Below are 25,550 nucleotides of genomic sequence, written 5' to 3' on the forward strand. Positions count from 1 at the left end.
AAAAAAATGCATAATAATGAAGAAAAAAACATATAATTCACACTGGACTATAAATTGCATTTTGGGGGAAATTTATTTTACAAAATTACCAAGAACAGACATTTTATCTTTAAAGGCAGGCTTGTCCACAAACACGAGAGACACCAGAGTTCTTTTCACTGATGTTTACTGTGGTCATACTTCATCACAGTTCACACTGTAGAACTAGCAAACGTAAAATATAACATAAGCTCATATTACATCCATCCATCCATCCATCCATTTTCTTCCGCTTATCCGGAGCCGGGTCGCGGGGGCAGCAGTCTAAGCAGGGACTCCCAGACTTCCCTCACCCCGGACACGTCCTCCAGCTCCTCCGGTGGGACCCCAAGGCGTTCCCAGGCCAGCCGAGAGACATAGTCCCTCCAGCGTGTCCTGGGTCTTCCCCGGGGCCTCCTCCCAGTGGGACATGCCCAGAACACCTCCCTAGGGAGGCGTCCAGGAGGCATCCTAAGCAGATGCCCGAGCCACCTCAACTGGTTCCTCTCAACGTGTAGGAGCAGCGGCTCTACTCCGAGCTCCTCCCGTGTGACCGAGCTCCTCACCCTATCCCTAAGGGTGCGCCCGGCCACTCAGCGGAGGAAGCCCATTTCAGCCGCTTGTATCAGCGATCTTGTTCTTTCGGTCATTACCCAGAGCTCATGACCATAGGTGAGGGTAGGAACGTAGATTGACCGGTAAATCGAGAGCTTTGCCTTTGGGCTCAGCTCCTTCTTTACCACAACGGACCGATACAGCGACCGCATCACTGCAGACGCTGCACCGATCCGCCTGTCAATCTCCCGCTCCATCCTTCCCTCACTCGTGAACAAGACCCCGAGATACTTGAACTCCTCCACTTGGGGCAGAGACTCACCACCCACCCGGAGAGAGCAAACCACCTTTTTCCGGTCGAGAACCATGGCCTCGGATTTGGAGGAGCTGATTCTCATCCCAGCCACTTCACACTCGGCTGCAAACCGCCCCAGTGCCTGCTGCAGGTCCTGGCTTGAAGAAGCTATCAGGACAACATCATCTGCAAACAGCAGAGATGAAATCCTGTGGTTCCCAAACCAGGCCCCCTCCGGCCCCTGACTGCGCCTAGAAATTCTGTCCATAAATATAATGAACAGAACCGGTGACAAAGGGCAGCCCTGGCGGAGTCCAACATGCACCGGGAACAGGTCTGACTTACTGCCGGCAATGCGAACACAGCTCCTGCTCCGGTCATACAGGGACCGGACAGCCCTTAGTAAAGAGCCCCGGACCCCATACTCCCAGAGCACCCCCCAAAGGGCACCACGAGGGACACGGTCGAATGCCTTCTCCAGATCCACAAAACACATGTGGACTGGTTGGGCATACTCCCATGAGCCCTCGAGGACCCGATGAAGAGTATAGAGCTGGTCCAGTGTTCCACGACCAGGACGAAAACCACACTGCTCCTCCTGAATCCGAGGTTCGACTATCGGTCGGATTCTCCTCTCCAGTACCCTGGAATAGACCTTACCGGGAAGGCTGAGGAGTGTGATTCCCCTATAATTGGAACACACCCTCCGGTCCCCCTTCTTATACAGAGGGACCACCACCCCGGTCTGCCACTCCACAGGTACTGTCCCTGACCGCCACGCGATGTTGCAGAGACGTGTCAGCCAAGACAGTCCCACAACATCCAGAGACTTGAGGTACTCAGGACGGATCTCGTCCACCCCCGGAGCCTTGCCACCGAGGAGCTTGCCAACCACCTCAGTGACTTCAGCCAGGGTGATGGACGAGTCCGCCTCTGGGTCCCCAGTTTCTGCTTCCTCCTCGGAAGACGTGACAGTGGGATTGAGGAGATCCTCAAAGTATTCCTTCCACCGCCCGACAACATCCTCAGTCGAGGTCAGCAGCTCTCCACCCGCACTGTAAACAGTGTTGGTGAAGCACTGCTTCCCCCTCCTGAGGCGTCGGACGGTTTGCCAGAATCTCTTTGAGGCCGTCCGATAGTCCTTCTCCATGGCCTCTCCGAACTTCTCCCAACCCCGAGTTTTTGCCTCTGCGACTGCCCGAGCCGCGGCACGCTTGGCCCGCCGGTACTCATCAGCTGCCTCAGGAGTCCCACGAGCCAACAAGGCTCGATAGGACTCCTTCTTCAGCTTGACGGCATCCCTTACTTCCGGTGTCCACCACCGGGTTCGGGGATTGCCGCCGCGACAAGCACCACAGACCTTACGACCACAGCTACGAGCAGCCGCATCGACAATAGAGGTGGAGAACATGGCCCACTCGGAGTCCATGTCTCCAACCTCCCCCGGGATCAGGGAGAAGCTCTCCCGGAGGTGGGAGTTGAAGACCCCCCTGACAGAGGGCTCCGCCAGACGTTCCCAGCAGACCCTTATAATGCGCTTGGGTCTGCCAGGTCTGTCCGGCTTCCTCCTCCGCCAGCGGATCCAACTCACCACCAGGTGGTGATCAGTTGACAGCTCAGCCCCTCTCTTCACCCGAGTGTCCAAGACACGCGGTCGGAGGTCAGATGACACGACAACAAAGTCGATCATCGACCTCCGGCCTAGAGTGTCCTGGTGCCATGTGCACCGATGGACACCCTTGTGCTCGAACATGGTGTTTGTTATGGACAAGCTGTAACTAGCACAGAAGTCCAATAACAAAACACCGCTCGGGTTCAGATCGGGGAGGCCGTTCCTCCCAATCACGCCCCTCCAAGTGTCACTGTCGTTACCCACATGGGCGTTGAAGTTCCCCAGGAGAACAACGGAGTCCCCGGTTGGTGCACTGTCTAGTACCCCTCCCAGGGACTCCAAGAAGGCCGGGTACTCTGCACTGCTGTTTGGCCCGTAGGCCGACACAACAGTGAGAGACCTGTCCCCGACCCGAAGGCGCAGGGACGCGACCCTCTCGTTCACCGGAGTGAACCCCAACACGCAGCGGCTGAGCTGTGGGGCAATGAGCAAGCCCACACCAGCTCGCCGCCGCTCCCCGCGGGCAACGCCAGAGAAATGGAGAGTCCAACCCCTCTCAAGAAGTTGGGTTCCAGAGCCTGAGCTTGTGCGTGGAGGTGAGGCCGACTATATCTAGCCGGTAACGCTCAACCTCCCGCACAAGCTCAGGCTCCTTCCCCCCCAGCGAGGTGACGTTCCACGTCCCCAGAGCTAGTCTCCATGTCCGGAGATCCGGTCGTCGGGGTCCCCGCCTTCGACTGCCGCCCGGATCTCTTTGCACCCGCCCCGCATGGCTCCTCCCGCAGGTGGTGGGTCCATGGGAGGACGGCCCCACGTCGTTCCTTCGGGCTGGGCCCGACCGGGCCCCGTGGGGAAAGGCCCGGCCACCAGGCGCTCGCTGGCGAGCACCCACCCCAGGCCTGGCTCCAGGGTGGGGCCCCGGTAACGCCAGTCCGGGCGACGTAACTGGCCTTGATCTTTTACTTTCCATGGGGGCTTCTGAACCGCTCTTAGTCAGACCCGTCTCCCAGGACCTGTTTGCCATGGGTGACCCTACCAGGGGCATGAAGCCCCCGACAACATAGCTCCCAGGATCATTCGGGTGCTCAAACCCCTCCACCACGTTAAGGTGGCGGTTCGGGGAGGGGCTCATATTACATATACACACAAAATTACATATGAATGCTTGGAAAATACACATACCACTTTGGCCTGCTAGTAAACAAACCGGTGAATTGAAAACTTTATATTTTACTTAACTTTACAGTTTTTTCTTAAAATAGCGCTCTGTCGGGTAGGACTTTGCATTAGCGTAAAAGGCTGAACCGGAAAACAGGAAGTAGTTTTCGTGACCTTTAACTAGACTTAAGATAAACTAAACATTTACACTATTGTTCCAAATAAAAAAATCTCACCTTTATGGTCTTATAAATGAAGGGGAAATAAATAAGAGGTAATTAATAATACATATTTATTCAACTACATGAAGCATAGACAGCAAACTGAATAAGTGTCTGGTATGTTAACGTAAGATAGTAACAGATAATCAGATAACTAAAGCATAAAAACTAGCTAACAAGTATACTCATTTCAAATCACTAAATCCTGTCGTAATGGCAGGCAAATCAGACCAAATAATGCAGCACTCAGAGAAGGTTTACAGTGTTTATTTACAAGTAGTGAATAAGAGTTCAATAATAAGAGTTGATCTGGCGGGGAACCGGAGACGGGGTGCGGGCCAGGGTCCAGGGGCGAAGTGGGTGGCGCCGCAGAGCTGACAGTGTGGGGAGCACTGGGGCGGGAAGCAGAGCGGGAGCCGGGTCCGGGAATGTGGAGTACAGGGATGGAGACAGGGTGACCAGAGCCAAGACAGGGAGCAGGGTGCGGAGCGGGGTCCAGAGACGTAGGGTGCGGGGAACAAGACGAGACAAGACTGTATCAGGATGGGGAGGCTGGGCTGGAGTGGAGCCGGGAGCGCAGGAGCCGGGATGGTCCAGAGAACCGGATCTGAAGGGTGGCATACAAAATGCAGTGAGCAGGATACAAAAAGCAAAAATTGCAAAAAGACAAGGCAAGCTGGAATATTCACATGGACACGCAGACGATCTGGCCCCGAATGTCTGGTCCTGGCTCCTCTTATCCACGGCAGGTGGAGATAATTGCGCTGACGAGCTGCAGGTGCGCGTGGGAGGAGCCAGGAGCTCAGCCCAGCTCCGGCAGGTGGGGGAGGGAAAGAACAGGGCAGGAGACAAAACATGGAACAAGAACAGTGCGGATCAGGACAAAATCCACTGAAATCTTCATCCTCTGTGTCACTTCAACTCCGCCTGCTCCAGAAGTAGACAAAGCGCTGCTCCAAAAGTAGATGGCTGTCATACTGGTACACAAGCCTAGAGTGCCCTCGTGCAGTCGTCAGTGCGACAATAACGAAGATGTAAAATGATATATTTTAATAATTTCACATATAAGTCGCATTTGAGTATAAGTCGCACCCCGGGCAAAATATGAAAAAAGTGCGACTTATAGTCGGGAAAATACGGTACCCTGTTTTACATTTGTAATTACATTGGTACTTATACACTGGCTTCTTTTCATCATATAAAAATGTTAGGAGATCTTTAAAGGTGAGTCTAAATTGTTCATTGCGAATCTCTAGCTCTACATGTCACGCTTTAAAGGTGCACGACGTAACTTTTCAGGTGGAGGGTCTCCCACCTGCTTGTCACCAAAAGGCATCACATTTAATCTGTCTCAATGGAAACAAGCAGGATCAGATTCATGGAGAAGTGAGTGACATTCACAGTAGCAATGCATGTTTTTCAAGATAGATGCAAGACAGACATTCTAGGCAAATCAATAGCATCTTCATGGAGACAATGGGGTGGCAGACCCTCCACCAGAAAAGTTACATAATGCACCTTTAAGCTAACCAACCACAATATTCAGTTGAAATAAAGTTAAAAATGACCAATATATTAGTGTTGAGTGGACCCATTTTTAGTATGTTTTAATATATTTTGGCTTCTGGTATTAGAAGTTGCCCTAATGATTTCCAGCAGCTGCTGGAATGTTGTTTGAACCAGCATGTTTTGGTCCAAAGTTATCAATTATTTAGCCGTTGTTTACAGACTCTCCTCTGAAACTAATTTAAGATGAGGTCACAGAAAGGATATGAAAAGGATTTGATTCTGGGGTGTGAAAATTACTTTTGATTTACATGCAAATACTAGGATAAGACTGTATTAGATATGCCCTAATCTTTGTAGTCCAGATAAAATAATCAGGACAAGAAAATATCATATAATTATACTGTTTTGACAAGCTTTATATAGTGCAATGGCTGTTGATGAATTGCAGCATTGGGTCCAACAAGGTCATACATGGAAAAACAACACAAACTGACAATCTAGGTACAATTTATCCACAACGACTGCCAATACATTGTTTTTAGGATTTATGAAAATGTTTACACAAGTCATCAGTCAGTTTGGGGATAATTACATTCCAAAGAAAAGCTAACAATTCAGTCCCATCCACCTAGTGACATGTTCATTTCTCAGCCAACAATGCAGTCCTTTGGAGACTTGCAGCAGTGATTCAAAAGCGAACTCATAAATCATTCAACTAAAGGAGGGGCTAAACAACAAGTAACTGCAGATAATTCAAATGTACTCACTTTCTTTCTGTTGCATTTGTTGTATATAAGTCACAACTCTTTCCAACAGGGAGACGACCCTTTTCCTTGGCCTATGTTTAGCTGCTACCCTGTACCACAGTGCTACGCTCTGGAGTTGAAAGAGACTGACCAAATACATTCAGGTATAAAGCATCGGCTTAGTATTTCCTATTAGTTTATTTTTAGTCCTTTGGTTATAGATTTTTCTCTGTCTTGTATAGATCCTGAACTGAATGCGTTCCTGGCGTCAGCTGAGGATATTAGTGATGAGAGCTGGATGGAGGTGTGCAGAAGTCACTATCGCAGGATTATGGCAAAGACACCCACTTTGCTAACTGGAGAGGGTAAGAAATTATCAGATGCTACGGTACAACACTTCATACATTTCCTTATAGTAGGTATCAACATAAACATTTCATTAAAAAATCTTAAATACATACATTGGTTTATTTGTCTGTAGGCTCATTTATCCATACCGCAAAAACACTTGTTCTCAATCAAAGTTCCATCTGTCAAATACTTTTTTTGAGCTTGTCACCACAACTTTCATTAAATACTTAAATCTCCTCTTTAGTCTCCCTCTCCATGTTGCAAAATGCGTCTTCCTCCACTAGAGCTGTTGTTGTTGTATAAGCAGCTCTTGAGGTAAAATATTTCAGCTGCTGATAATCAGGAAGTGCAAGCTAGCATTCTAGTCATTGTTCGCTTTACAGTTATGGCAAATCTCTGCTCTGGTCTCTGAAAGTTGTGAGAAGAAAAACTGAAATTAATTAGGATGATCTGAATGCATAAGTGAAGTAGTTCTGTTTTTTCACCTTTTTAAGATTGTAAAAATCAGGTACAGTGTTTTTAACCTTCTCTGATTTTATCTCCAAAACATATATTAGCTCTCCCTCTGATGTAAACAAACTTTTCTATTTAAATTCTTATAAATTCTTGTATTCTTCTTCGTCTTTTCATTTTTTTAAGTCGATTTGAAGTAAAGATATAAAAAGCAATTTCTTTCCTTTTGAGGGCTTAATATTCACTGTGATAACAACAGGAATGAAAGAGCCACAGGGATTATATTATATTTCAGTAAATAAAGCCACCTGCCTCTTCATACTGTGTTTGCTACATTCTATATTCATGAATTTTTGAAGCACCTATCATCAGTTCCATTTTACATTCTTCTATTTTTTCTAATGATCCCTATTCAAAATGCATCTAGATTGGATCGTGTTGGGAATAACATCATTAATGCATGTACTGTAGCGTGATTACATCTTTTATGGACTCAACGCAAGCTCTGTGCTCATTTAAGACCTTTCACTAAACGATACACAGATATTTGTTAAGTCTTCATTTAAATTCTAAAAATTACTTTGCCATCATTTGTTAATATTATAAGTAGATTCTATGTGTCGACTACCAAACAAGCAATTTCCGAAGCATTTTATTGGCTCTGATTTTCACTTGTATCTTTGACAAGCTTCTTTTCAGCAGCAAAATGAAAGTGATTAACCATAGTACAGTATGAGGCGATCATGATTAGAAATGCTCAAGTGTTCAATACCCCTCCATCTTGTCAGTAATGATGGCTTAATTGGTTCGCCTTAACAGAATACCAATGAGACTCATTTAGTTGGGTCTTGTCCTGGCTAGATCAGATCTAGTTAAGAATGAGTAGAATGAGTCAGTAACTACAAGAATTTTTGGAGCAACGGAGACAAATTACAATTTTTTGTAACTCATGAATAGATAAGTTTATATGAAATCCATCATACTTGGTGGAAAATTTAATACCTTACTACAAAAATAAACAGCAGAAATGTGTCATGAGTGTCCTCTTCAACGCAACCGACTGGAAAGAGCAGTTTAATAAGCATCATCTGGTGCTACATAGAAATGGAAAAAGTTTATCAAAAAGCTATCCAAAAAGATTATTATAGGACTTTTAAGGAACGGGGAGCGGTGCTTTCGCCTTGGAAGTGAAAAGTTTATGGCCAAGAGGCTGTTTAAATGTCCACTATGTAACTTTTCTGGTAGAGACCACACCACTTGTAAAGTGTCTTGCTCCTATTCTGTCAAGCAAATTACATGTAATAGTTGAAGCTTACTACAATGACAGAAATAAATGTGATATTTGTTATATTATAGAAACTTGCCATTGTAACTATGTTGCATCTGTGTTATGTCATCTTTAAAAAGTAATTATAATCCAGTTATCTCAATAATAAACAGCAGATTACTCTGTTGAATAATTATAAAACTCATGATGAGTAGCCTTCTCTTTTATTCATTCTCTACCTTTTTTATGTACAGTTGTAGTGCCCCCAATGGCTACATGCTTTGCTTACACTGCAGCACGATACAACACCATCAGGGCCCGCTCAGGAGCAGGCAGGTCATAAACGGATGTGAACATTGTCCACAGATGGAGACAGAAATACCCAAGTCTCACTGCACAAGAACCATTACTTGTCTCAGCACAGCGGCCTATCTTTTAGTATTGTAATGGGACGTAAGCTCAGTTTGTTAATGCATGAATTCAGCTGGGTATGCATGGGTTTTAGAATGATGAATAAATAGGACAGTTAGATTTGGAAGTTAAGTCAAATTTTGAAAAAAGGAAACTTCAATAACATTAAAAAGTGTTTGAACCGACAGTGTATAAATGTGTTCTACTTATTTTGTCTCTTCAGTATTGGCTGATCTTCTGGAAATGATCGTTTCTCGTTTGTCCAACGCATACTCTGAATGCTTCTTTCCTCAGGCTTTGTACAGAGGTAAGTTAAGAAACCTTTTTTCTTAAATAAAAACACAGTGTACTTAATTATGCTTACAACAAACAAGGCCACATTGCATTCAAATTTTATTCAACACCACACATCTCTGATCTTGTTAAAAGCTGTTCAATTTGAATTGGAATAATTACTAGTTTTACTCACGAATGGGCTCTTCAGGAGAGCAGGACATTACTTTCAAGTCCTCTAATTGGTGGCTAATTAGATGTGCAAAAGTTGTATTATTTATCAAATCCAAATCCACAGTTTAAATGTTTTTCTTTTCCTACCTGATACTTCCCTAGTTACATTCAGTGGACTATTTAAGTACAAATTAGTTTAGTTCACAAAGTAGGAGCAACATTGTTAATCAGATTATTTCTTTGTTCTTATTTCTGTTAAGTTTTCAATCATATATTTCCTGTAACACTACTACTTTAGCAGCTTCTGCTGCTATTACTGCCCTCACTATTGCTGTACATCTTAAAAACACTTTTAGATGTTATTTGGCCCTCGTAAAATTGCATAAACTTGGTGTAAAGTAGCTTGTACTCTCAAAATCATAAATGTTATATATCTCCGAAGAGCCTAAAAGTTCTTATTTAGCCAAGTCCCATAAAACTGGATGGTTTGTTTATTTGCCAGTAGGATAAACATCTGAGTCAGGCTGATGGGCGCGAGAATGGAAATCTGCTAATTAGTAAACATCAAGTAAACACTTCCTCTTTTAAAAGGCTAATACATATTTTCATGTTAATATGCGGCCGAAATATCTATGCAATCACAACGGAGCGCGATGACGGGAAAACACATCTTAAATGAGCTGACATTTCTTTACATCTCCTGTAGTCACATTTAGTGGTGATTAGTATTTTATCATTAAGACTTAACAGCAGGTGTGCCCTGATGATAAAGTCAAGTCTAATTGTATCTATTTACATAACACAGTAATACAGGGCATAATGTGAATGTTACACTACTGTCATTTAATCTTTGATTTTAAAGTTAGAAGTTCCGTAATCATCAATTTAACATTAGAAACTACTTGCATGGTATAATTAAAAAGTACTATGTGATTACGTCATTAACCGGTCTTACTGATTTATTTTATTATGTATTAGTTTTTATATTTTTTTATGTTTTACTTTATATATTTATTATTTATTTTTTGTAGTGTACAGCACTAAAGTAGTAGTAAAACCCAGTACTATTTAGTGCTAGTGCAGCCGCTGGCAGGTTAAGGGACTGGAAACTCAGGTTCAGTTGTGACTGTTGTATCTTTGTTAAAACAGTAAGATTGCAGGCTTCAAGATGATTAGAAGCAACAAAGATTTTAATTCTGACAACAATATTTCATTCCTCCTTGTCAATATTCATACACAGCAGCTGTTGTCTAAATCACCAAATACAACATTTCCTCTTCCATCTGTAAAGTTGCCTCATACTTGTAAATCTTGAAGCTGCTACTGTAGATTCCTTTTTTCCTTTTTCACTTTCGTTGCTCTCCGTCTGCCATTCTGCCTTTTAATATTCCTCCCACTGAAGAGTCAGAGAGGCGACCAGGCAGCTGTCAGGGCTCTTCTTGTCGTTTCCCACAATGCACTGGGGGAGCGCGCGGGGGAGAAGCTTTGAGTGACGTGGGCTACAGTCTCAGCCTCTCTGCCCTAGTGGAGTGCTCCCATTGTGAAGAAAGAGCCCACTCATTTGCTAAGTATTAACCTCTGTCAGTCTACTCTTCAGACTTGTATCTCCAGTCTTCAGGCCCCCAGGCACACGTCCAACCATCTCATTTAGTTCTGCTGCTGAAATTGGGTGGTCATGAAAAAGGAGAGAGAGACTTTTACATCTTAATGGGTCACGTCAAGATCTGTGCTCCCTCTCAAATTATACGGCCTTTTTGAAATATTAAAATATGTTTTGCATATCTTTCCACACTTTTGGAGCAGATATACATTTAAATTCTTTGGGCTTTTTTCAGATAATGTGCTATTATTATTTCACCATCCCGAATCTAGTTCTAACCATGGACTTGAATGGCTAAAAATACACACTTATACTTGTAACTTGTCTCTATGGAGATGTTATTGCTTTGTCTATGTTCCATGCATCACTTCTCCATAGATCTGACTAGTAACTCTGTGCCACCATCTTGTCTCCATGGAATGCCATACTGTGGATGCAAAGCAGTAACATCACCATGTAGGCAAGCAAGTGAAAAGTTACATAGTGCACATTTAAGGACTCGAAGACTGTTCTATGGCACCAATGTTTAGGACAAATGGTCAAGTCCAACAGTCCCAAACATTAGTTATGTATCATTAATCTAGAACAAAACTCGTCCTTAGTTTTTGTAGATCTATGCATGTCCATTCACATCACAGACCTATTCTAATTTACCTAATAAATGGTTTGAGTCCTTTCTATTTCCTATCGGGGTACTCCATGTAATATTCAAACTAAAGCAATATGGTGCATTGCTGTAATATTTCTCATTAAAACCAGGGTTGTTTTTCAAAGCAAATGAGAGCATAGAGTCACAAATAACCTCAGAGATGCATTGCACATGCCACCTTAAATGATTATGTTCATAGTTATGATGCAAAAACAGTGCAGCGGGGACAAAAATGAATGGTTCTGGGAGGGAAAGAATATAACGAGGTAGCATTTATCTCCATTAGACAGTAATTGCTATCAGCGAGGGGTTTTTATAGATGTTAATATGTTCGAAATAAGGGCCAGAGAAAATGCCGTGTTGTCTGGCCATGGCTTGTGACCTCATCAAAGTCTGATTTTCATAAAGAGTCCAAGATATAATGGGCTGTAATTACGCCACGCTGATTTGTGGATGTTAACAATGTTGAATTATCACTATGCTTTATAGATTATGGGTGACATTTTAATATTCCCATGAAATATCTTGATGCCAGTTAACTCACTGGATTGGAAGTTTGTTCTTGCAGCTGATGCTACCATGATATCTCTTAGATTAATTACTAGACTTCTTGGAATATTTTTCAACAAACCGTGGAAGTCTCAGATCTCTCTGAGCTGCCAAAATGTAACACTTGAAAGAACCAGTCACAGTTTAAAATTTTTCTTCATTTGTTTTTAATTTCACAATGGTAGAACTAGTAAACTTTGATTGTTTAGTTGGTAATATTACACAAAACACTGGCTAAAAGGAAATTCTGCTTATATACAATAGGAATACCTCTGTACCAAAATATTTCAGTATCAATTCTTACTTTTACTTAGATAACTATTAAATGTATCTTGTTTTCCCAAATCCAGACCTTCTTGACAGCTGAACTTGACATGGACCTTTTATTATTTGCAATGAGTTGGTTTGTTATATTATCTGCAATTTACACCTTGCCTGGATAAAGTTGAAAAGTAGGTGTACAGCTAATGCTAGCACATGTACAAAAATGTGCACTGTCTCTCTCAAAATTAACTAATAAATAAGATAGACTGAGTGATGGCCTGTCTTGTGGGGTTTAACAGTTGGAAATTCTGCATCCTGGTAGCTCCTGGTAACTACACTTTTTGTATTGTATTGTACTGTATTGTCGCTTTCACTCTCCTCCTAAATCCTTTCCATTTTATTGTCCAATGTGCTTGTAACTGGGTATAACACATGTGTTAATAGGAATTCCCAGAGTCACCTTGATACCGTGTTATTACCTACATCACAAGTAAACTCCACACTGAACAGCTGCTAACCACTGCTAAATGACATCACATCTGTAGTGCTTCAGTGCACTAGGGAATGGTATTTCTTGTTCCCCTGTTAATATGCCCATTAGAAATAATTTAGCACTTTTCCCCACCCTTAAAGGCGGTAGTATGTGTGAGGTTATTGGCACATTGTCCATTAAACACATGTTGGTTTGTTTTATAGCCGATGAGAAAACTGTGACGAGTGCTGCTCTGCTGTCAGTGGAGGAGCTGGGGATCAACATCTGTCTCAGGTAAGCGCCATGTTAGTTTATGGAGCATAAATGATATTAAATTACTACAATGGCCTTCTGGGACATCTGCAGTAAAGGTAAGACCAAAGCTACATGCAATATTTAGAATGACAAATACCATCTCACCAACCAAAATAGATACAAATGCAAAACAAAGAGCTAATTCTATGCAATCACTACCCATCTCATATAAAGCAAAGCCTGTCAACACACATTTTAGAAAATGATCACAGAATCATTTTTTCTTACTCAGTTCAGTGGTGCTGCTACATCTCAGTAAGTAAATATAAGTTTCTTTCTAAAAGCTGTTTCAAGCTGCTGACTTGGCTTCTGCAGAGTGTCAGGTTTGCATTTTTACAGTAATCACAGCTGAGAAAAGTGCCACATGCACAAACTGTGCATGCCGTTTAGGATTAAAAGTTGTGGTATATGAATTTATAATTATTCCATGACTTCGCAGGCCTGCTGAATTGGATCAGTCCTGACATTACTTTTTCTATATATATATATATATGTTTGTATCTTGTATAGGCCTATACACAGTCAGTAAAGTAGACATTAACAGCATAAAATCAAGGGATGTTAATCACCAAGCAGTGTCAACAGCTTATTTACAACACCCTGAAAAATATGACATGCAATACCAAAATCCTCTGTGCAGTTTCAGTTTCTAATGAACTATACTGTATGTGTTGTTTAGTTTGAATATATTTTTGTCATATTAAACTATATAAATTATAAGTTGGAATGTAGATACTGTAAAAATGTCTGTAAGATGGTCAGTAAATAGCTCATTGTAGCCCAAGATCAAAACTTCTACTCACCACTACTACTACTACTACTACTACTAACTTAAAAAAAAAAAAAACATTCTCAGTGTTTGTTCTAGTCATCAGAATCTACATAACCATCCCATAATAGTAATTATTGCTTGCTGATTGAAGCCATCTACTGTAAACTCCCCAAACATTATGTAAGCCAGTGACAACAAGCACCTGACTGTTGTGTCCACAGATATGGCTGCTTCCTGAAGCTGCTCAGAGATGACGCAGGGGCTGATCTGACGCTGCTGATGAAACACATGAAGGTCTTTTTGAGCTCTCACAGAGTGAAAAGCACTTCACGCCTCAGTATCCTTTCACATCACTTGCACGCCTTTGGGAAACACAGGTAAAATGTAATCACTGCTGCATCACTTCTGCTGAGGGCCTTGAGTCAAGTGTTAGATGAGAGGCCCTTTAAACCCAGAGGAAATGCATTAACTGTTTTACGTCCAAACTATGATTGCACTCTGGGTCTCTAAGGGACTGTTATTTGGATATTATCAAAGACAAGATAAAAAAAATGAAAATAAAGAATGAAACAAGAAAAGAAAATCCTTCTCTATCTGCCTTAGGATGTAACAGTTTGTATACTCATGATAATCACCAAACCAGACCAGAAAAAAGCTACTTATTCATGATGTTCTTTTCTATGTTGTTGTTGTTGTTTTAACTTTAATAAAGGTGTAATTTAAAACATGGAACTTATTCACAATTTTAAAATTATAAATATGAATATCCATAACATTTTAAACTGTATTGCACTGTACAAGTATTTTGGACATGATAATCCTGACACAACATTTCAATATTATTATCCCGTGCCTACATTTGACAGATCATAATTTTCAAACAGTAGTAATCACATTTGTCATGTTATTGTTATCACATTCTGTCCACATCTAATTCTCACTGGATGCATAAAGTATTTTTCTTGTCCTTATTTCATAAGAACCTCTCAATTTTTTGAGTTATTGTCATAAGCCCGTGTGAACGAGACACACGAGACAAAATGTTTTATTTGCTGGAGTATCCATTTTCTTTCTGAACTGTAACTCAACATGCAAGACATCTCTTCCTCGCATTGCTGCTCTCAGATCTCAGCCTTAACTTACATAGTTGTTACATAAAGTTGGTTGCCACTAGTCTTGCTACTGAGCATCAACTGTGGTTTTAGGCTCCTATGGATCTATTTAAACAAAAGGAAAAAAAAAGACATCCTCTTTGAAAGCTCTGAAAATGTTGATAGCCTAGGGTTGTTTTCTGAAATTGGGCCATATTGTCTTTCACTTTGAGTTAATTGCTCTTCAGTTCTCCTGACACCTGCATATTAGCGCTGTTACATACTGACAGCAGATCTTGAATTATAAAACTGTATAAATTAAAATTAAAATACTGCTGCGGGCTTTGGCATAATGTGAGTAAAGTGAGTTTGAGGTAAGAAACATCAGTCAAAAGCTGTACTTTAGATAAAGGGCAGGAAATGTTTTTTTGATAAATAGCTTTATAACTGCTTAACTATAACTAAAAGTGCATGGACTTTTATGACTGTGCTTATACAAAAAAAAGTTTCATATCATTAGTAAATTATAAAAAATATACATCTTGACTCCTGATGAAAAAAGTAAGATGTAAATAGTAAGTAAGTACAATAACCTGTCATTCATTGGCCTGACTCCTTAGCGCCCCCCTCAGTCTGTCTGCAGGATAGCTACCCAGGATACGACTGGCTGAGCTCCACAGTGTTCCTTGTGATGAAGGGGGACATGGACCGTGCACTGCGCCTGTTACTGGACCTCTCATCTCTGCTGGTCTCAGCCTTTATATGGCCAGCCAGGATACATGCTTCAGTGAGTACTACATTAAACACACACAAGCTTTAGTCAGAGTTCTGTCACTGTTTTATGTCTAAATATCAATAGTGTGAACTGTGCCATGTTGTAAAAAACATATTTCTCATAAAAAAGGGCAATGCTTTTAAAGAACAGATATGAGCTTTTAATCATGTTTACATTGTTCTCTCATTCAAAATGTAGCTGGAGTTTGTTACATTCACGCTTGTTTGATGAATTTTGTTTAGTAACTCTCAAAAAACACGCAATTTTGAATTTCCTAGGATCATTACGTCGTAGGTAAAAGTCAGTATTGAGAGCGCATCTATAGAAACAAGCTGTCTTTTGTCTGAAGATAGATGTTATTTTAAGTTCTAATAGATGAAAAGGCCAAATCACAAGTACACAAGAGCACATTTTTTTTAAAAAGCATTATATTTGTTCTTTAACCTGGGGAATTTAATACCCATGCCCTTCTTGTTGTAAACAGACAATGTAATGGCAAGAACAAACTTTGTTCACCAATTGCTATAGAATTATTTAATGCAAATATACAAAACATCTATTCCACAATATAAGAATATCTTATATTGACTCATCTTTGCAGTTTTTTAATGGTAGGGTTCTCAGTAACAAGCTTAATCCTCTTCTTTTCTTTGTCTCAGCCTCAGATCCTCTGGTGAGATTGTTAAGTGGACTTTTCTCATTTGGGCTAAATATGTGTTGCTCTTTGATGTCTGTGGAGTTATTTTCGCCTTTTGAAATAGCATACATAAAATTTTAATTCACATAAACTTCAAATGCAGTTGGTATTTACATAATAGCATTTATTTTAGCCTTCCTTTATCATTACACAACTATTCAGTGGAGCTAGTAACAGCTTCCAGATATCCATGTGTAATTTGAGGAAGATGAGTTAAAGAGATAAACAGACAAGGCAACGCAATATAAAAGCATTTTACTTTTTTCCCCTTGGACGAACTGAAGTCTAGTTTCAATCGATCCAAATTGCAGGGGAGTTGTAAGGCGCCAGATGAAGTTTTGCTTTCACCGCACCAACCTGTCATCTCATGGTCTTTCATCAAAGCCAATTACAACTCAATTGAACTTGTGTGTTTGGAGCCTGCTGTGTGTTTGATCCAGATGAATGCCGTTTCCTCACAATTTTCTGCAACATAGTCAACTTTGTCAATATCACAGAGTAGAATGGCCTGGAATGATTTCAAAATACAATTTAGTAAGGTAAACAAAACTGTCATTCATACAAACAGTGTTAAGCTTTTTGGGGTTTCTGTGAGATTATAACTATAAATTTGAAAAGATTTGAAAAAAAACAATAGTGCACAACTAGAGATTACTTTAAAAGTACTGTACCTGATTTATACCATCTTAAAACAATAAACATCACTAGTTCATTTTAAATGGTTTGCAGTTGTCCAGCGTTAATCCTCACTTACCTTATACATTCCAAGCATCATAATTATTCTTGACAGAGACCAGTGCTGAGTTTTGACATGCAGTGAAACTAACAGCAACTAGCATGCTAACACATACTTACAATTATCGGAAAATAAAATACTAATTAGATGCTGCTTGTTTTGACATCAAAAACTGCTCATAGAAAACATCTGTCCTTTGGCAAGACAAATTTAGCTCTAAACGGGGCCTTTAAAATTACAGCTTTTTTTTTAACCAATGTGACATAAAAGTGTTATAAAGCATAATTAAAAGTTTTTCACACGTTTGGGTTTGTGTAAAACTTTTCCACATTGCTTTAGTCTCATGTTCTTCACCTGCACTGTTATTCTGACAGGTCCATGTTCCTCTGGCTGTGGCTGAGTCTGGGATTGGTCCGGTGTACTGGTGCACTGCACACTATGTAGAGATGCTACTGAAGTCTGAGCTCCCCCTGGTCCACTCAGCCTTCAGGATATCTGGATTCACCCCATCTCAGGTAGAGTAGTTCCTCCAAATACTAAAAACCTGAACTTCAATTGATGTACATTTTGTAGGATAAATTCAGTTATCCAATAATAGTTAAATAAAGGGGCACTAACAATTAACAATGTTAACAGCTTTTCGATAGAGCACTAAATAAGGGACAGCATGTCTGTTGTGTACTTTTGTTTCCTTGGTTTTGTTATATTTCTGCATGTGGGAACTTACCATACTAATACTAATTTATGCCACTGACACGATATAGCAGGATTATCAAAAATACTATTCTAAATATACAATGTTGTAAATAAATAAATAAATAAATAAATAAATAAATAAATAAATAAATAAATAAATAAATAAATAAATAAATAAATAAATATATATATATATATATATATATATATATATATATATATATAATGTTAGTAGTTTTGTATCTGTAATGAGCCATAGAAGTTATTATTTATTGATTTATTGAGCCCTCTACAATTCAAATCTTGCTACAGAAAAACAAAACGTTCCCCATTAGTAAAAAAAAAAAATTCCCATGATAAACATTGACCCTCAAAAATGATTGTTCCATATCTATCATTTATTGAACAGTAAACTGATATAGTAACTATCGTGACAGTTCTACCACTGCAGTTTCAACATTTTGTATAGTAGTTTTAGGTGGTGAGAGATATCGCTAAAGGTTTTGGAGTGACAGACTCAGATAAGCATAAGATTATGTCAGTTTTACTAGTGACATTTCACACTCAATAACATTTCGCTGGTGTTGTAGTGAGAATCGTAATCAGGTGTTTAGTCAATTTGTCAGATGGCTAAATGTCAGGCAGCTAAAATTAGCTTCCTCCGATCCAAGTGAATGATACTGACAATTGGTTTTCTATTTGTAAATTGTAGCTTTCAAAATAGTCTTTTTCACTCTTAATTTGTGAAACTAATCGTCTCATTTGTTAAGATTCATAATTTTTTCCATTTTGTTGTGAAAAGCTATGAATCAATCATTTGTGAATTGCAATGCATTTAGGTAGCATAAAGTAATACTGGCCTTGAACAAATAGTCTATTAAATAATTTACAATTAAGTGCTAATTGTTCATGCCACCCACCGCTAAACAAAATAAACAAACAAAACCCCAAGGCGTTCCCAGGCCAGCTGAGAGGCATATGCCCTCCAGTGTGTCCTGGATCTTCTCCTGGGCCTCCTACCAGTGGGACATGCCCGGAACATCTCCCTAGGGAGGCGTCCAGGAGGCATCCTGAACAGATGCCCGAGTCCCCTCCGCTGGCTCCTCTCGACATGGAGGAGCAGTGGCTCTCCTTCGAGCTCCTCCCGTATGACCGAACTCCTCACCCTATCGCTAAGGGAGCACCATGCCACCCTGCAGAGGAAACCCATTTCGGCCACTTGTAATCGTGATCCGTGAACACTGAAAGTCACATAGCAAAAAGTATGTGTACCTATTCATACTTTGCATAATCTGATCCTGTTGTAGTTCCAGCTAAGTCACTTAAAACAAATCTCAGATTAAACTCTAACAGCTTCAGACAGAGTAGTGCCTTTAGTTAGCATCACACCTTGAGGGAATGTTGATGACATCAGCTGCAAAGTATCAATTCTAAAAAAAAATAAACCTAAATTACAAATTCCACATTTCACATTGTCTTTCATGGTTACCTTCTGTCAGTTCAAAACCCTCCAGTCTATTTCCTCCTCTTTAAAGTTGGCTCTTGACTCCGGTGCTTTCAATTCTTTTGACAATGACTTCTCCATTATCAACAAAGTAAAAATGAACAATTCTTACTTTGAAACTTTCCTTATTTGATCCAGGCTTTGCGGTGTTGACAGTTAGGGTCTCCCATAATGCACTGCGACAGGAGAGCCTTATAAAATATTGCATTTCATCAGACGCAGTGAACCTTCACTCTCCCAGGTGGATTTTACATTCAGGTCACCTCTTCTTTAAGTGTATTATAGTCGCCTGTTTTCACTCTCAACTGAGAAAAAATGAAACTGAGATTAAACATATGATGAATGATTCTTTTTGTGCACTGATATTCAAAATAGGCAGTGATAAGTTGTGTAGCAGAAGATTTGCTGAAATTCCCTGACAGTGAATTTGAGATGTACTGATTCAGCGTTTCCAGTTAGCAATACTGATATCAATACTTTGGTTTTAATTGTCTAAAAATAGCATTTATTTCCTTGAAAGTTAAAACACAGTTAACTGATAAAAAGGCTCAACTGCCCATCTGTAGTTACTTTTTGAGCAGTTTTAATTGGTTAATTACTTAATACAGAACAGCTTTGTATATCAGTTTAAATATTATAAGATGTTCAACATAAGACTTACACTACAACTACAGTCAATCTAGCTTCCTGCTTGGATCGTAACCAATACTGATACCTGTATTGTATTGGTGAATCTTGCCCATCAATAAAATGCATTCTGTTTAATAGTTCAGGTCTGAAAATGTATGAATTGTGAGGTTGTGTCAGAAACAAGGCTAAAGTCTGAGTTAAATTTTATCTTCTTAAGTCAGTATTTTAGGGGAGGACATCAATTGTTTCAACACTGGTCATAACAGTTATTGGTTTAATTGATTTACATTTTGAAAAAACTACTCACAAACTAATACATGAATATTCGTGTTTTTTACAAGGATCAGGAGCCCGTTTGACAAGAACCTAAGCATTAAAATGTAATTCATATCTGACTCTGGCTGTGAAATATTTTTATAGCTTCATTTATTTTAGCTGGAAACTATTGGGAAGCAGCTGCCTCATTAATATCACACATCAACACATCATCAGCTGCACAAATAAACATTAGCATGCATCTGCTCTAGTCAGTGTCCCCGAGTCCCACCTCAATACCAAACACCAGAGAGATTTAGCACTTTTTTATCTTGTTTCCACACTGTCATTTTACAAAGGCCTGGTGAAACAAATGAGTCAAATTAAGTAAATATATGATAGACTCCAAAGTAAAGGTCCAATCAGGAACTCTTTGTGGCTAACAAATGAAGACCATCATGGCAATTTACAGTAGGGGCAGTGCAATGAATAGAGTTTTAATCAAGTCAAATCAAATTAGTTATTTCAAATAATCAATGATATGCATGGGACTTTTTAATTAACAGGTCTATGGCCATCCCTCTGTCAGTAAAAGCGAGTTTTGGGTACTGATTAAAACTTTCTCTTCTTTATATTTGTGACAGTAATATTGAAGTCCAGGTATTTGTTTTTATTCAGAAAAAATACAACAATATGCATTTTTCCCATATTCCCTGGCACTTATTTATCTGGCTTTGAATTTCAACTGTTACCCACATACTATTTTAGAATTTGCAGTCAAATATTTGGCTAGTTTTATTTTAATCTTAGACTCTTAGATTCTAATCTTCTTTTTTGGCTTTTAAGTATAGTTCATACATTTCTTTTGTTGCAAATAAATATTGTATTATTGGAAATGAAACTATGTACAAAAACATATTGCAATAATTCATTTAAAGGTGCCCTGGGAAAGTTGTAGTGGAGGGTTCATCACCTGCTTGTCTCATGAAAATAATACCATTTTGCCTGGAATGTTCCACAGTATGGTATTAATTTATAACAAGATTTTCTGTCCGTGTTGGGTTAATGGCATTACTGCTTTCGCCCTCCTCAGATGTGTATCCACTGGCTGACGCAGTGTTTGTGGAACTACCTGGACTGGCCTGAGATTGTGCACTACCTCTCCACGTGTGTGCTGATGGGAGCTGACTACCAGGTCTACATGTGTGTGGCCCTCTTCAAGCACCTGCAGCCAGCCATCCTGCAGCAGACACAGTCCCAAGAGCTGCAGGTCTTTCTCAAGGTATGCCACTGTAGCCTGTAGGATTGGCAAAAATACATACTCAAATACTAATCGAACTAAAACAAGTGTCAAAACAAGATATTAATTTGAACTTCTATCAATACTGGAAAAAGATCACACATAAATGGGACAAAGTTGCATGTTTCCTGAGTGGGTTTAGAAAGGTTTTGATCGATATCAGAACTAGCATAAGACAATATGGCACAAGTAAAGAACCTCTTTTTATTACTATTTACTAGAAATACACAGGCTGAACCAACGTAATTTTTCACCAACAAGTGTAAAAAAGCAAATGTAGTATCACTTAATCATGTGCTGAATGTTGTATTCTATTGTCTAAAAAGGACTGTTTTGGTCATAGCCTTTATCTTGGTATAGAAATCAAGTTTGACATTTTAGTATCATAACAACAGTAGGAGCCTCATCATAAAACAAAACTTTTATTTTACCTAATAGCCTGTGCAAACACTTGTAATGTTGTATAAAGTTGCTACATTGACTTTTAACGGGCCAACTGAGACAAGACAAGAAGCAAAGCCGTTCCACACTTAGGGCTTGATTTACAAAGCAATATAAAAGAAAATAATCCTTTATTTGTCCCACAGTGGAGATCTTCAGCTTTCAAGCTGCGTAGATCAATAGTACAAGTAAATGAACACGAGGAAAATTATAACAGTTACACTTTTGTTTGTTTCCACCTTCTGGTTTGTACTGAAAATACAAGCACAATAATGTAGTAAATGTAATAAAATTTGCACTTATCCTATGATTTATTGTAATATGGTAGGAACTTCTTCCTCTTTAAAATGTTTTGCTTTTATGTAAAATGTTTTCCCAAAAGAGATTATACAAAGTCTATTCAAATCATCTTTATTGTTGATCAAGACATACTAAAATACACATTACATATTACATAGCAAACAGATTTTATATTATAAAACATTGACTTATAAAACATTAGCATGTGTTATAAGTTTAACTTTAGTATTTGCCGCTCTGAGTCTCATTTCTGTGTAGACTCTGCACACTTCACTGGGCGACAGGTGCATTGGAGGAGAGGCACTTAGCTGAAAAGGTTGTTAAGAAGACTCCCTCACACTGTCTCACTCTTGGTTCACTTTTATTAGTACAACGCTTCAGTCCCTCTGACCTTCCTTGGGAATGAGGACTTCCAGTTCCCTTATATAAGTTAAGTTAAGTTGTGATTGGTTGATTACTCTTAAGAGAGAAGTCTTAAGAATAATCAACCAATCACAACAGTGAGAAAATACATTTACAATTAGACCCCAGTGTAACCACAATTTTGTACATAATTCAATTTGTACCAGTCTTGTGAGTTAAAACACATGGATAATTAGACATACATAAGGATTATTATCACCATTAAAAAGGTAAAAGTTGCATTTTATTATTCTGACATTTTTTAACAAAATAAGTGGTGCATCGCAGCATTTACATTAACCTCCCTCACGGCTCAGAGAGAGGGCAAATAAATGTATGCTCTTCATTACAACACTTCATCATCATAACATTACATTAAACAACAATTCATCATTTAAACCTTTTGGGCTAAGAGTTTGTAAAGTAAAATAAAAATAGGTTTCACGTCTTTTTAACGCACTGTCGTGGTCGCCCCCTTTGGCAGGGCAGGCATCTGTTTGATCCCACAGAAACGAAAAGAAGATATGTCATATTTCAGCAACCAGAGCAGTCAGGATCTTGCTGTCTTATTGCAATAACTACACTTTCACTGGCCTTAATGATTTATTAAGAATGATTCAGACTCAGTAAGTAAGGCTTTTGGAGTCGGGGTATTCATTAAGGCTATTAGTAACTATTAGTCACGATGAAGTGTTGCAAGTTTCTATTTTGGAACTACACGCCGCAAAGCATGGTCATTGCATTAAGTTAACTTGAATGAAATCCTGAGGCCTCATATCTGAAATCTGAAATAACATTAAATAGCGTAAGTGAGCCATGGTCCCATCCTCATTACTCAATAAGCAGTGTCTTCTCTGATGGCCCTGCTGTTCGTCGGCCCTCTGACACTTTTCTGAATAAAACATCAATTATAACGCTTTATCTGTAGAAGCTCCTCTAATGAGTGGCATTACCCGACACAAACTCACCCCACTTCTGTCCCCATTTGAACCAAGCAGAAGTTGTGGGGGAAAAGGGAGAGGAAGAGGGTGGAGAGGAGGAGGTGATTTTACAGAATTTTTAAACATTCAATCAGCAGGAGGCAGATCTATATTTTATATCAATAACCGATTTTACAGATGTCACAACCTTAGACAGATACATTGTATGCATTCTACATTGAAACACAGAAACTGAGGAGGATGAAGAGGTTGTTTTAACAGAGGAAGACATACCAGGTTTACTTTAGAGTTTGTTTGTCTAAGGGGGTATCCCATAATGCTTTGCGATGTGATGTCATAATCTATTTTTAGCAACTATAAAAAGAGCTATTAAAAGTTGAAACCTGAGAACTCAAACAGGCATTAATATATATGTGTTATTAGATCACAAATTGTTTTTTTTTTTTGGTTGGATATTAATGCCTGTCTTATTATTAGATACATCTCAGTTAATATGATTTTGTAATATTGAAGAAAAAAGTAATTACTCAACATAATAGTGAGCAATATTAGTTCCCAAAAATATTAGATTATGTTTTTCCAATTTTGTTCAGGCTGATTATGTTATCTAACCATAAAGTAGTCTCTCGCTAAACATAGTAGCTGTTATTGATGTAGCCTTCCATGTTTTTTGCTCAGTCATGGCACTTATAATGCCACTCGTTTGTCAAGTGAAGACAGGCCAGAGAAAAGGAGAAATCTGTGTAATTAGTGCGTTCATTACGGCACCTAATGATCTTATAAGTGCTGATATGTTGTGAGAAGAAATATAGAGGACGTTGTTGGGCTTATGCAGGATATGAAAGTGGAAGTGGTTTGTTCAACTTACTTTGGTTTGTTGGGCCCATAAAAGATCTAATAAATTCTGATTATGTGGAAATAGCCTCCATTTGAAAAGAAATATGGCTTTAATAAAGGATTCAGCAAGTCCTGTCTATGAGCAACTATATATTTTATGTTGTCATATAATGTTGATGTTTTGTTGACTCACTTTATTTTGTCATAACTGTTACTTTAATTACCATAGTATGGTACACATCCCCATTGGCTCTTGTTAATAATAAAATAAAGAGATGGCTCATGAAAAAAAATATCTTATGAACAATAAGTCATTTTATGATGATTATGTGTGTTTTGATTTGTTGTATTTTGATTTTAATGTCTTTCTTATTGTGTAAATCCCATTGAACTTACTTTGTGTACTAGTTGTGCTATACAAGTAAACCTGCCTTACCCACTGAGGACCACTTTACGCCTGCAGTAACTATAAAGCATGGTAATCCCAGTAAACCCTTTTCCTTAATAAGTAGCACAACAAATGCATGAGTCCAACACAATATACTTAGCAATACATATGTGTTAGTATCTATTAATGGTTTCCAGTTGTTATATGCAAAAATTGCAAAAATGCAAAAGACGTTTTTTCGATTCCAAAACATAATATTTAGTTTTGCTGTGGCAACGGTCCTACCTTGGATATGGAGTCATGGATGTTATTCATTCCTCTGTAGCTGCAGTGTGGATATGAGATGCTATTGTAACTTGTTCAGAAAAAAAGTGGTCACCATAGACTGTACATTTTAAATGGACATAGCTAACATGCTAGGCCACTTTCCAAACAGGAAGTGAGCATGAGATTGCATCTGGCTACATCAAATCTGACTTCAGTTCACTTTCTATTGAAAAAACGTGGCCCCTCTCTCTGTAACTGCTGCTGTCAGACTTGTCATTTTGGTCTTAAAATGTTCGTATTAACCTGCTCTACATGACCTGGTGTTTTTATTTAGCAATTTTATTTTGGGCAGGAAGGAGCGATAAATTCAGTAGTCTCGGTTCTGATTGGCTCTTTGGTTGATATGATACTTGCGGTCAAAATTCTAAATATGGACCTCGACTCCAAATTCACCCCTGTAGCAACTACTCTCAATGAACAATTACCCTGTAGTCAAATCTATAGTATAATGTAAATCCAATCAATAAACTGATAAATAATATAGAAATGATGATATGGTATAAGTTTATGTGAGGATACAGGGGACAGGGTCAGATTCTCCGTGATGACCCCTGAAGTATAAAACC

At 39.5% G+C, this 25,550-nt stretch overlaps 1 protein-coding gene across 1 annotated transcript in view; it reads left to right on the plus strand.

Moving 5' to 3' along the window:
• tbc1d32 (TBC1 domain family, member 32) overlaps positions 1-25,550 on the plus strand; it is a 47,048-nt gene that overhangs the window by 19,818 nt on the left and 1,680 nt on the right. Inside the window, exons 26-33 of the mRNA XM_055232325.1 lie at positions 6,185-6,278; positions 6,357-6,479; positions 8,820-8,903; positions 12,802-12,871; positions 13,886-14,001; positions 15,388-15,542; positions 17,338-17,478; positions 21,142-21,330. Of these exons, the coding sequence (XP_055088300.1) occupies positions 6,185-6,278; positions 6,357-6,479; positions 8,820-8,903; positions 12,802-12,871; positions 13,886-14,001; positions 15,388-15,542; positions 17,338-17,478; positions 21,142-21,330 (972 nt within the window). The remainder of the gene's footprint in view (positions 1-6,184; positions 6,279-6,356; positions 6,480-8,819; positions 8,904-12,801; positions 12,872-13,885; positions 14,002-15,387; positions 15,543-17,337; positions 17,479-21,141; positions 21,331-25,550) is intronic.

This window comes from Periophthalmus magnuspinnatus, chromosome 24 (genome assembly GCF_009829125.3).
Source record: "Periophthalmus magnuspinnatus isolate fPerMag1 chromosome 24, fPerMag1.2.pri, whole genome shotgun sequence".
NCBI lineage: Eukaryota > Metazoa > Chordata > Actinopteri > Gobiiformes > Gobiidae > Periophthalmus > Periophthalmus magnuspinnatus.